A 12669-nucleotide genomic window follows, 5' to 3' on the forward strand; every position below is an offset into this window, starting at 1 on the left:
TTGTCTTACAAAGTTCTGGTTTGCTACATTTACAGTTCCTTTGAAGAGTGCATTATATAAGTTCAGCTCAGAAATGTTGTACATGTGGAATCATAATGGCTGTCATTATGTTTATGTTATGTCCCTACCTTGTACATAATGTATGTAGTCATAAATCAAATATTTTTTCTATAAAATAATGATAAATAAATTTAAGAAAAATGTTTTGTGCACCTAAGTATCAGAGGAACACCTTTATCTTAATAATTATTTTATTAATTTAAATGGTTGATTTGTATAACTTTCAACTGCTAAAACTTTAACTTTCATTAAAAAAGGAACCTTCTCTAATTCATTTTTTTTCTAATTCATCTTTTGTAATCAGTCTTAGCACAGAGCTTGACACATATATACTAGATACTCAGTCAATTTTGGTTGAGTAAAAATATTTAATTCAATTGAATGGATATGATGAAGTACACTGAAATCAAGTGCCTTCATTTTACCATTCAATTTTGTATGCTTTTGAGTCTATAATGCTGTGATATGGGTAGATACAATAAATGTTTCACTGGTTTCTCCACTTTCTCTGTGCACTAAGCAAGGATGAGACCTACTCAGTGAATGAGAGGTACTTGATTTATAATATATTTCACTATAAATTTATCCCAGAAAGATGGCCTCACTTAATAACACCCTATTTCATCCATATTCTTTCTTCCTTCTGGGGATCCCTGGGCTGGAACACATGCATATCTGGATGGGTCTCCCTTTCTTTGCTGTGTACCTGATAGCTGTTCTTGGGAATATCAGCATCCTTTCTGTGATTGAGACTGAGAGCACCCTCCACCAGCCCATGTTCTACTTCCTGGCCATTCTGTCATCTATCGACCTGGGCCTGTCCACATCCACAATCCCCAAGATGCTTGGAATCTTCTGGTTCAGCCTGAGAGAAATCTCCTTTGAGGGATGTCTCATCCAGATGCTCTTCATCCATCTATTCACTGGCATGGAGTCGGCTGTGCTCGTGGCCATGGCCTATGATCGCTATGTGGCCATCTGTAACCCTCTTCGGTACACACTGGTGCTGACAAACAAGGTGGTATTCATCATTGCATTGATAATTCTACTGAGGCCTTTGTCTTTTGCCATACCCTTTGTTCCACTCATCCTACGGTTACCATTTTGTGGGCACCAACTTATCCCTCACACTTAGTGTGAGCACATGGGCATTGCCCGCCTGTCCTGTGCCAGCATCAGGGTCAACATCATCTATGGCTTATATGCCATCTCTAACCTGGTGTTTGACATCATAGCCATTGTCATTTCTTATGCCCAGATCCTTCATGCTGTCTTTCGACTGCCTTCCCATGATGCTCGGCTCAAAGCGCTCAGCACCTGTGGCTCTCACGTGTGTGTCATGTTGGCTTTCTACACCCCTGCGTTTTTTTCATTTATGACCCACAGGTTTGGCCGGAATATTCCACGTTATATTCACATCCTTCTGGCTAATTTCTATGTAGTCATTCCACCGGCTCTCAACCCTGTAATCTATGGTGTCAGAACTAAACAGATTAGAGAACAGGTGCTGAAGGTATTTTCCAAGAAAAAACCATAATTCTTGTAAATAATCCATTTAAGAAGGGAGCAGCACTAATTCTCTATGTTCAGAACAGAAAGAGAACATTTGAAAGTCACACTGGCTTATCTTAGGGGAGTCATGTCACCCTCCTTCTCAAACCCAGAAATGGGAAGTTAGGCCCATGTCTAACACATGAGTAAAAGTGTTTTATCATTTTCCATTGTTTGGAAATCATTCAGATTCCTCATGTGGAAGAAAACGAACTCTTTGTTCTGTTTCCATTATGATCGAACATACTGCATTCCACAGTTGGCATCATTTTAAAGCAAAACAAACCCTCCAAAAAGGAAATACCACACAAATAATAAAAACACCCATAAATTCCTTCATATCCTAATTTAAACAAAAATAGTTCATCACCCTTACTAATGCTGGTCCCCAAAATAATAGATGCTCAAACACTTCCCATATGGCTGGACTCCCTATCAAAAAGCATGGGTTACTGTTGCCTCTACCATGTTAATGTCAGAAGATGTGAAATTGATCCTGTGAATACCATAATCATGTAAGAAAACTGGCTATTTTCTACCAGGAATAGAATTGCAAAAAGTTGGTAGTCTTTTGGTTTTAAATTGTACCGTTTACTTGATGGATGAATACTTATAAAATCTGGCTTATTGATACTTCTTTTCAAACAACTCTTTTTCAAAAAGTACTGTCTCTGTGTCTTTTGCCACTTCATGGAGGAGTTTCCCTCTTAAGGAAAGCAGGAGGTTTTAGTGATGTTCCAAGTACAGTATTAGCCAAGTGAGTACGTGTGTGTGTGTGTGTGTGTGTGTGTGTGTGTTTTAAACATGGAATTCTTGTTCCATATGCTACCTCTCAGTGTTCTCTAGTTCTAGGTGATATTATTGGCATTATTTGTGTGAAGGATTCTGAGAAATTATGTTTGCAAATCCTGGCCAATAAAACTAAATTTTTACCTATATTTTTATTGTGGGATTTCTCAACATTTTTAATTTGAAATTTGAATTTTGAAAATTCATTTTCAAATTCATTCATTTGAAATTTTAGGGTGATATTGGCTTCAGAATGTTCCTTTGACCAACCTATGATGCTAATATTCTGTAGCACGCACTTTAGAAAAAAAAATCCTACTTTTTTTTATTATAATATAAAAAATGACATCATAAACTCTTAGTGGGAATTTATATTAATTAGCATCACATCCTTGGGATCCCACCCAACTTGGGATTCTTTGAAACAATCAGTTATGCTGTAAAATTATAGGCACAAGCAGCTTTTCCTGCAATCCTGTTGTGACACTGAGCTCATCCCCTATCTATTTATTCTGCTTATGAAATGGATTTTAATGATATGGCCTCAATTATACCTTGAGTGATTTGGTCAGCGCTCATTCCATTTAGATGTTTTGGCTAATTTGTGGAGAATTGTATTTAACCTTTCAATGACTAAATTCACCAATGTAGTCACCTGGCCCTGGAGTTTTCTGTGTTAGAAGGTTGCTAACTCCGGATTCAACTTACTTGATAGGTAAACAACTATTCAAGTAATTCATTTCTTCATGTCTTTGCTTTGAATGTCCTCAGTAAACGTATCACATTCCTCTAACTTTACCCTTGTTCAGGGTGTGGGCTGATGAATTGGGTTTGCCTGATGTCCAACCCACTATCAGTATTAGATCTTCCCTTTGTTGCTGTGCTACAAATCACGCCATTCTTCATGTCCTCTACATTCCCTCAGGAGCAGAGCACTGTTACTTATTACTCGAACCCTGCTAGTCTACTAGTGAGAGCCGGAAGATACAGCATGACCAACTGGGCTGCTATGTCCCTGGGTCTTGAAAGTAAAGCGTCTCAGTCATCCTGCCCCTTCCCTAGAAGTGTCCTACAGTTTCTGGGGAACAGGCCTCACCCTGGGCTACAAAGTTCGTTTCTGCTCTTTTGTCTCAGCAGCAATGGGTCTCTGCTGTCCTCTTCCTCCAGGGTAAATGCTTTTGCTCCTTAGGGGAGAGAAATTGGATGAGGGGTCATTCTTACGTTCAGGTGGCTGCTATTTGCCTTTTGCCTCCATCGGGTCTGTTCTATGATGAAGGCCTTCTCTGGTCTCTAGTCCTGCACTCAGGCTTTCTAATGAGTACCTGGTCTAGGTCTAGGGAGAAAAAAAACCGAAAAGGGTGTGAAGTCCCTTTTGTGTCATATACACAAGACTCCCAGACACTTTGTATTCTCACACAGGCTCATATTCAGCTGTGAATAATTTGGTTTAAAATTTTAACATTTTTTGTAGAATGGCTTGTATAGTATCTAGCACCTGGTGAGCACAGAATCATGTTCCATCTCTCTTTGGAGTTACCAATCTTTCCTTATATTTTGGGTTAGTTAGTTGCTCTGTGATTTCAACTTTCTGACAGGTCCAAGAAAATTATGAGTTTTTTAAATTATTTTTTTAATGCTTATTTAATTTTGAGAAAGAGAGATAGAGGGCAAGCAGGGGAGGGACAGAGAAAGAGGGAGACACAGAATCTGAAGCAGGGTCCAGGCTCAGAGCTGTCAGCACAGAGCCAGATGCAGGGCTTGAACTCACAAACCATGAGATCATGACCTGAACCAAAGTTGGACACTTAACCAACTGAGCCACCCACCCAGGCACCCAGAAAATTGTGAGTTTTTTGATTATCCAGCAATATTTTTCTTTGTCAAAAGGTTTTGAATTACATTCTGTCCAAGTTTTTATATTCTAGGTAAAGAGTATAAATCTTGGTAGGAATTTTAAATCATGTTGTATCCTCTGAGTAGAACAGCTATGTGTTGATTCTCTGCTTCCTACAACTGTGGCATGGACTGTGGATCACTGAATTATAAATATACAGAATGACTGAGGAAAATTAAATGGGATTTTACTTATGGGATACACCATACACATTTTGAATCTAGTAGTTTTAGAGTGGGCCTAAGCAATATGTATTTTTAAGAGTCTTCAAGCCTAAATTTTGAAAACTATCATTCTAGAAACTTGAAACTTGGTTAATAAACAAATTGGTTGATTGTTAGATGAAGAAAATGGGATAAACTCTAGGAAGTGAAATGACTGAAAGAATTGGCTTTCAAAACTCAAAACTGGACACCACTCTTAACACTCCCTCCCCTCACTCCCCACACCACACTCTACCTACCTGACTTGACCTAATCCACAGGGAACTTAGTTTAGTTGCCTATCTGATGTTCCTGATGTCTTTATCTTCTGGAACTGTTTTTGACTTTCTAAACTCCATGGCCTTGGATAACTACTTATCTGTCTTCTACATCTATCATCGCACTTGTCACATTGCTATTATCAGAGTGTAATGTGACTAAATGCAGTGTAGTGGCTGAGAATGTAAACTTGGTGTCAGACTTCCTAGATTCAAATCCTGTCTCCCTTTTTAACCATCTGTAACTATGAGAAAGCCAAATATTTCTCCATTTCTCCATTTTCTTATATTGTGAAGTGAGGATATTAAGGCTACAAATCTTTTTTAGTTTGCACAAGAATTTAATGGATTAATATATGTAAAGAATTCAGGAGTGGTTATGAGAATGTACACACTATATAAGTGTTACATGTTATTATACTAAAAGTAAGTGTTTGCATGTCTGAATCAACTTTATCAGACTGCTGGAACAAAATGTTTCTAGCCTACTCTGGATGTTAATGTATCGTAAAGTCCATCTTTTTTTATTTTATATATACCCTTATTCACTATGTGCTAGGCAGAAGCTGTAGACTTGAAAATTTGGTGGGAGTAAACTCAATAAGTTTTATTAAGACTTCTCTCTCCATGCCCTCCTACCTCCCAACACACACACTTCCTGGTAGTGAGACTTTCTAAGGCAGTCATATGTTCTCTGGTGTTCCTCCATATAGTAAGTATAACTGTTCTGATTCAGAATATATGCCTAACTCTGGGGTTTAGTTAGAATGTTCACTGGCTCTTTTTAAAATTTTTAAAAATGTTTTTATTTATTTATTTTCAGAGACAGAGACAGAGAATCTGAGCAGGGGAAGGGCAGAGAGAGAGGGAGAGAGAGGATCTTAAGCAGGTTCCACACTGTCAGTGCAGACATCCATGCAAGGCTTGAATTCATGAACCTTGAGGTCATGACCTGAGCCTAAACCAAGAGTCATATGCTCAGCTGACTGAGCCACCCAGGCACTCTATAGAATGTTCACTGACTCTTGAACCAAACTAGGTCCTTCAAAATAGACTAGGTCCTTCATAACTAAGAAAGATGGTATTTTGAACTCACATTAGCCACACCTTTCTTCAGTCTCAGTATTTTCAGGAATCATATGGAGAAGAAAGGCTATATTGATCATGTGTACCTCTGAGACTCTGAAACTGATTACAAACCTTGCCTTACTCATTTCTATATCCTTGGTGAATTGTGATGAACAAGTAAACATTAGCTAAATGGAATGAAACTGAATGTGGTTATGGAGAATGAATTGAGCAGTAGCAACAATTTTGATACCTCAGCCTGTGAGAGACTATGTTCCTAGGAGTCCCACGCATTGATTTGGCTGTATATGGATTCATTGCGACATTATAAGAAAATTATGGCTTTGGAGCTAGACAAACTTAAAATCCTAGCTCCTCTAAACTAGCCCGTTGAATACAAGTTTGTTGAGTTACTTATCATGATAATTCTAAAAAATATCAGGGTTAAGTAATATATATATAGAAAACTTATAATAAACAGCTAATATATATATATATATATATATATATATATATCTTACAATAAACAGCTTATTTAAGTAAATGCTTAACAAATGTTGATTTGCCTCACATTTTAGCTTGAAGGGTGAGGTACTTGACTAAAATATTTTCCCTGTGGTCAACTAATGTCTCTGTGTCTCAATGCACAGGTCAATTTTTTTTAATCACTTTTTTTTGGTGTCTATTTTTTGAGAAAGAGAGAGAGCAAACCAGGGAGGGGCAGAGAGAGAGAGAGTGAGAAAGAAACCTCGACCAGGCTCTGCGTTTTCAGCTCAAAGCCAGATGTGGGGCTCAAACTCATGAACTGTGAGATCATGATCTGAGTCAAAATCAAGAGTTGGATGCCTAACTCACTGAGCCACCCAGCTGCTCCAGGTGTGGGTCAGTTTTAGCTGTATGTAAAATCACCTACAGAACTTTAAAACATGGATGCCTAAATGCTACCCCAACACTAATTTTTCTTCCCTAAAGTTTCATTTAAACAGAATCATGCAGTATGTGATCTTTTGTCACTTAGCATATTGCCCATGAGATTTATCCATGTGAAACTACAAAACACCAAAGCAATAGCATTTAATGACAGAAAAAAAAATTTACAGAAAAGATAATTACCTACAAATTAATGACAATCTGGCCAACAATGTTTTCTCAAAGTAATAATAGATTCTAAAAGACTGTAGGATAATGACATCAAAAAGCTAAGGAAACGTAGTAACTGGAGAATGGAACTGTATCATTCAAGAGAACAGTATCATTCAAGAAGAACTAAAGAAAACTGTAGATGAACACAGAACACAGAAGTTAGCACCAAGAAACTCTCACTAAGTGGTGAGCTATATACTTGAGAAAGAAGGACATAAGTCAAAAAGGAATGATTGGGGCAAAAAAAAACGGGGGGGCAGGGAGGATGGAATTTTTAAACCTGGTAGTAAGTCTTAGATGATAAACCAAAGATACGTGATTATGCAGCATGTTAATTTTAAATTTCTTATTTTTAGCCACAGATGATTCTAGTTTTATGTTTTTTAGGAAATGATACTTTAATATTTTGGTAAAGAGGCATACTCAGTGATATGTTTGCCTGTAGGTAATGATTGTTACAACATAAAATGTATCTTTGGAAGAATTACTTCCCACAGAAAAGTCCTAGCCCTCTGACCATTAAAAGAGGATCTTTCTGAAGAAATAACACATTCTGGGGCTCCTGGGTGGCTCAGTCGGTAAGCGTCAGACTTCAGCTTGGGTCATGATCTCGTGGTTTGTGAGTTTGAGCCCCACGTAGGGCTCTGTGCTGACAGCTCAGAGCCTGGAGCCTGCTTCGGATTCTGTGTCTCCCTCTGTCTCTGCTCCTCCCCCACTCACACTCTCTCTCTCTCAAAAATAAATAAACATTAAAAAATTAAAAAAAAAGAAATCACACATTCTAAGATAAATAATATAACATTTGTTTATATATTACTCATCAACACAAAAGACTTATTTCACAGGCTTTGAAAAAGTGAAAAATTTAAGAAACCTGTCCCGTATCTTCTTGGTCCTTACCCCGTAGATAATAGGGTTCACCATGGGTGGGACCAGGAGATAGATGTTGGCCACAAATATGTGGACATGGGGAGCTACATGGTGCCCAAACCTGTGGGTAAGGAAAGAGAAGAAGGCTGGAGTATAAGACACTAAGATGACACAGATATGGGAGCCACAGGTACCCAAGGTCTTGAATCGGGCATCCTTGGATGGGAGGTGGAAGACAGTGTGCAGTATGAGAACATAAGAACAAATGATCAATATGAAGTCCAGGCCACCAGTAAGGAAGGCAACAATGAGGCTGTAGACTCTACGGATTCTTGTCTCAGCACAGGCAATCTTGATGAGGGCCATGAACTCACAGTAGGTGTGGGAAATGATATTGGTTCTGCAGTAGGGAAGCCAACGTAGCAGGAAGGGGTGAGGACTGAGAAGTGCTGTGCCCCGGAGTACTATAGCTAGACCCATCCCCCCAATTACAGCATGTGTCAGAATAGCTGAATGTCTTAATGGGTTACAAATGGCTACATAACGGTCAAAAGCCATGGCCAGGAAGAAGCCAGATTCCATGGTAGAGCAAGAGTGAATCAGGAACACCTGAGTGAGGCAGGCTTCAAAGCGAATCTCTCCATCATGGAACCAGAAAAGGCTAAGAAGTTTTGGTACAGCTGTAGTACACACAACCAGATCAGCCACAGCCAGCATGCAGAGGAAGAGGTACATTGGATCATGGAGGCTGGGGTCTGTCTTAATGATAAACAGAAGAGAGCAGTTTCCCAGGAGGGCCAAAAGGTATAGCACACAAAAGGGGATGGAGATCCAGATGTGGGCGGCCTCCAAGCCAGGAATGCCAATGAGGATGAAGGTTGATGGATGGACATCAGTCTTATTGTATGCTGACATAACAAGTGCCGGATGTTTTAGCTTTCTCTTGGTGTATTTTCCTCTACAACAAACAAAAATAATAGCTTGCAAATTTTGAAACCTTTGATGAGCTAAGTAAACCAAAATGCAGGGAATTGCAGGTCATGAAATAATTCCAATGTCTGTAAATATTTATGAATTATTTCATCATCGTATCTGATTATCAGATATTATTTCACAGGTGTAATTACAATGTGGCTGATCTATGAATGCTATATGAGGGAAAATATCTAGGCACCAAAAATTGGAGCTTAATGTGTGAAAATCCAAAATCTTTTACACACTGAGAAGAAAGTAATATGTAAAAAGTAATATGCTAAAAAATATGTAAGAGTCCCAGGTATATTGTGATAAGTGATTCAGTACTTACATATAACACCCATATTATACTGTGTGCTAACTAACTGGAATTTAAATAAAAACATAAAAAAATAAAAATAAGTTTAGATGCTTAGTGGAATTTCTGTATGATTAATTCATCAAAACCACACTGTATGTAATGGCTCCTTCAACTAACTTCTTCTTTCATTACGAGACATGTATTTGTAAATGTATATGTAGAATCATGTGGGGAAAAATGTGTAAGAGTCATGGGTTTGGAGGACTTAGAAACAGTTGTAAGACACAGGTTATAAAGGCAGGAGGGATGATAGGAAGTTTTAAATAGAAAATATGCCTTTTCTTTTAGATTTTAGTCATATTAGTTCATGCCAAGATGCCAAGTGATAGTGTATAGCTTTGAGAAGGGAATACCAAAATTTGGGAGGATGTGTGACTTTCTTTGGAAGGACCAGGAGGAAGTTCATTCACACTGACATGGAACTCATTCAGCATGATGGCCAGAGTGGGGCTGATAACAATGTGTCAGGAAATGAATTGGATTTTTTAACCAACAGAATTTCAGGAATGATGAAAATAAGCATTAGTGAGGTTTGGGCTAAAGAGCGATCCTTATGCCCAATTGATTGGAGAAAATTGAGCCTGCTCTTAGTGGAAAATTGTATAGTGATCATTCTTATTAAAAACAAAGTTTTGGACAGACCAATTTAACTACGTGCCATCTCAGGGGACAATGTTCATATATACATGTGGAAGTATATACAGTAATTTTCATTGTAAAAGTTCCTGTAAAAGAATAAATATTGAAACATTCAAAATGCCCATCAGTAAAGTAATACTGAACTTAAAAATCTGTGGTATATTTATATTTTAGAATACTCAGAAGCACTTAGAATAAGTAAAGTATATTTTTGCAAACTGACAGAAAAATGAAAAAAGGAAGCATAAATTTTATTTTTCCATTAACATTGACACACATGCAAAAATTAAGCATGTGTGTGTGTGTGTGTGTGTGTGTGTGTGTATGCATGTATGGGTGTGGGTGTAGACACACACATTTATAATAAAACTTTTATAAACATAAGAAATAACCTGAAAAGGATATACACTCAATGTAGGAGAGGTCTAAAATATGGGCTCTGTTTAAAGTATGTAAGTAAATAATACAGAGTTACAAATGTATTTATCAGAAAAATGTACAACCCCAGAAGTTACAAAGAAGATGTAGCTTTCTATGTCTTGTAAAATATTAGCAAGTTTTCTAACCCCTTGAAATACCTTTCCTATATTTCTCTCCTTGGAGAACTGGTCATCTACTCACTTCATGAAGGTGGTAACCCTGTGTCTTTATTTGTCATAGCATTTCTTCACACATACAAACCCTTAGTAATTTGGTTAGAATTGAAGACTCTACTCACATATCAGCTCCTGTGAGATTATTTTTCTGGGAACTTTGAACCACCACTGATATCCCTCAAGTGTTACTATGATATGTATACTTACCTGTCTTCTATCTTTTGTCATATTGTCTATTTCTGCATGTTTTCTCATCTATTATATTGCAAATATATATATATATATATGTATAATCCAAATAAATATATTATATTGTAAATATATATATTGCAAATAAAATACTTGGCAGAGGCCATGTACTTTCATATATTTGCTTGTTCCAAAGAATGAAGAAAAAGAGAAAAGGAAAAGACAAAGGAATGTTGTTATTTTTCTGGTAAATAATTTCAATATAAATTTAAGACAACCAGTGGAATCACTATAAATTTATTATAGTGCACACTATCTTCAAACACTATAGTGCATTAACAGTTTTCCTGATTCTAATATTAAATCTTTAAGACATACCCAGGTATTAGTTTCTAACAAAATTGAATTGTCAGCATTTCATTCCTTGTCTGATTATAGGATGGATAAAAAGAAGGTTCAGAGGAAAAGAAACTTACATCTGCTTTTGGGGAGGAATAAAATTTAAAAAAAACACCATTATATCTTTTGGCTAAATTCTACAACCCTATACATCTCCTTACAAAAATTAATCAACATGCATTGGCATATATTAGGTATTATATTACTAACATTGCAAGCATTATCCCATTTAATCCTTAAGGAAGGGAGTTGGTAGATAACCATACTCATAATACAGCTTTAAAAAAAACCCTAAGAATGTTAATTTACGTTCCCAAAGCTATTCTATGAATTCAAGGATGTGGAATTTGAACCCTACTTAAGTATAATTACAAAGTTTGTAATCTTTACATTAAGCTTTAGGAGATGAGCACTTCTTAAGGTTTTATAAATGTAAAATGGCATAATGCATTTATGACTACACGAGCAGTATGAGACATTGCTCAAATACCATAGATTCGCTCAGGCTAAAGAACTGACACAACTATACTCCCATCCTTTCCTTCATCAGACTTCCTCTGATGTACTGAACTAAGCAGAGAAGCCCATGCACAAATTTATTCTCAATAAAAGTTGCAGCCTAATCTCAGCCCATACAGGGTAAAACAGAGGTAGGTAGTCTATTCAGGTGCCACAAAGCCAAATAGGTTCAGGTGCCCCAAGAAATCTTATACAAGATGTTTTTTAATAGAGCTTGTTTGTTCTATTAGAGCCCTGAAACCTTCTCTTTGGCTATGGTCCACTTAGCCAGCCCATGACACAAATGAGTGTGACCAAACAGTGCCTTACCTAACAGGGGACCTGTGAGGATGAGCATCTTGGTCTGAGGAACACTTTAGTTCTCTCAAGACTTATAGCATTTCCAAATAAGCTCAGTTATAGACATGTTTTCTGATTTCTAAAGCTCTCAAGGGCATAGAGTGGGGGTGGCCTCCCCACATGTCAAGAGAAGAAACCGCTGGGAGTTCAATTTGAGCTCAGAACTCAGGTTCTAAGTCTTTAGCACTAACATCTTAATAACAGGAGAATCCAACAAGGGTGGGGAGAGGGAAGGTGAGTTTTTTGGAGTGTCTCTGGAGCCTGCCTCTCAGCAGGATTGCTTGAGTCTCGGAATTGTTCTTAAATACATCATGTGTATTTATCACAAAAGGATAGATAAGTGTCTAGTTCCTTTACTTTAAATAATGTCTTTTTATTTTTAATATAGGAAAATATAAACACAAAACAAACATCAACCATACTGTCACTTTGATATTTGGTTTAATTTTATTCCATGATTTTCATATTCATATACATTTGAGTATTTAAGTCATATTAGACTTTAAAATTTTATATCAGAGTCTAAATAACATGTTGTAACATGTACTTTATTCTTTTCACAATTCATCAGAATAATTTTTGTGGAAGATTTATTTGATTATATGAAATTAATCAAAATGGGATTTTGGTGAAAGTTGAATTATATCTAAACATTAATGTGGAAAATTTGACAACTTTAATACACATGCAATCCTCTCAGCCATCTAGATTTACTATGCTTTTGCATGTATTTCAGGCTCCTTTGAGAGCACTGAACAGTTTTTACATCATTTTTGTGTCAATCTCACCAATCTGT

General features: G+C 37.0%; 2 protein-coding genes across 2 annotated transcripts; one reads left to right on the forward strand and one right to left on the reverse strand.

Annotated features, from left to right (window-relative positions):
• The first annotated feature begins 655 nt into the window (after positions 1 to 655).
• LOC131488607 (olfactory receptor 52E1-like) lies at positions 656 to 1634 on the forward strand. The gene is given in 1 exon segment (XM_058690468.1): positions 656 to 1634. A coding segment is annotated over 1 exon segment (942 nt). The 3' UTR covers positions 1598 to 1634.
• A 6186-nt stretch (positions 1635 to 7820) lies between these two features.
• LOC131488608 (olfactory receptor 52D1-like) lies at positions 7821 to 8795 on the reverse strand. The gene has a single exon (XM_058690469.1). It carries the CDS (start codon positions 8769 to 8771, stop codon positions 7821 to 7823), a length of 951 nt encoding a protein of 316 aa, XP_058546452.1. The 5' UTR covers positions 8772 to 8795.
• Between the last annotated feature and the right edge of the window lie 3874 nt (positions 8796 to 12669).

Source organism: Neofelis nebulosa, chromosome 10 (genome assembly GCF_028018385.1).
Source record: "Neofelis nebulosa isolate mNeoNeb1 chromosome 10, mNeoNeb1.pri, whole genome shotgun sequence".
Classification (NCBI taxonomy): domain Eukaryota; kingdom Metazoa; phylum Chordata; class Mammalia; order Carnivora; family Felidae; genus Neofelis; species Neofelis nebulosa.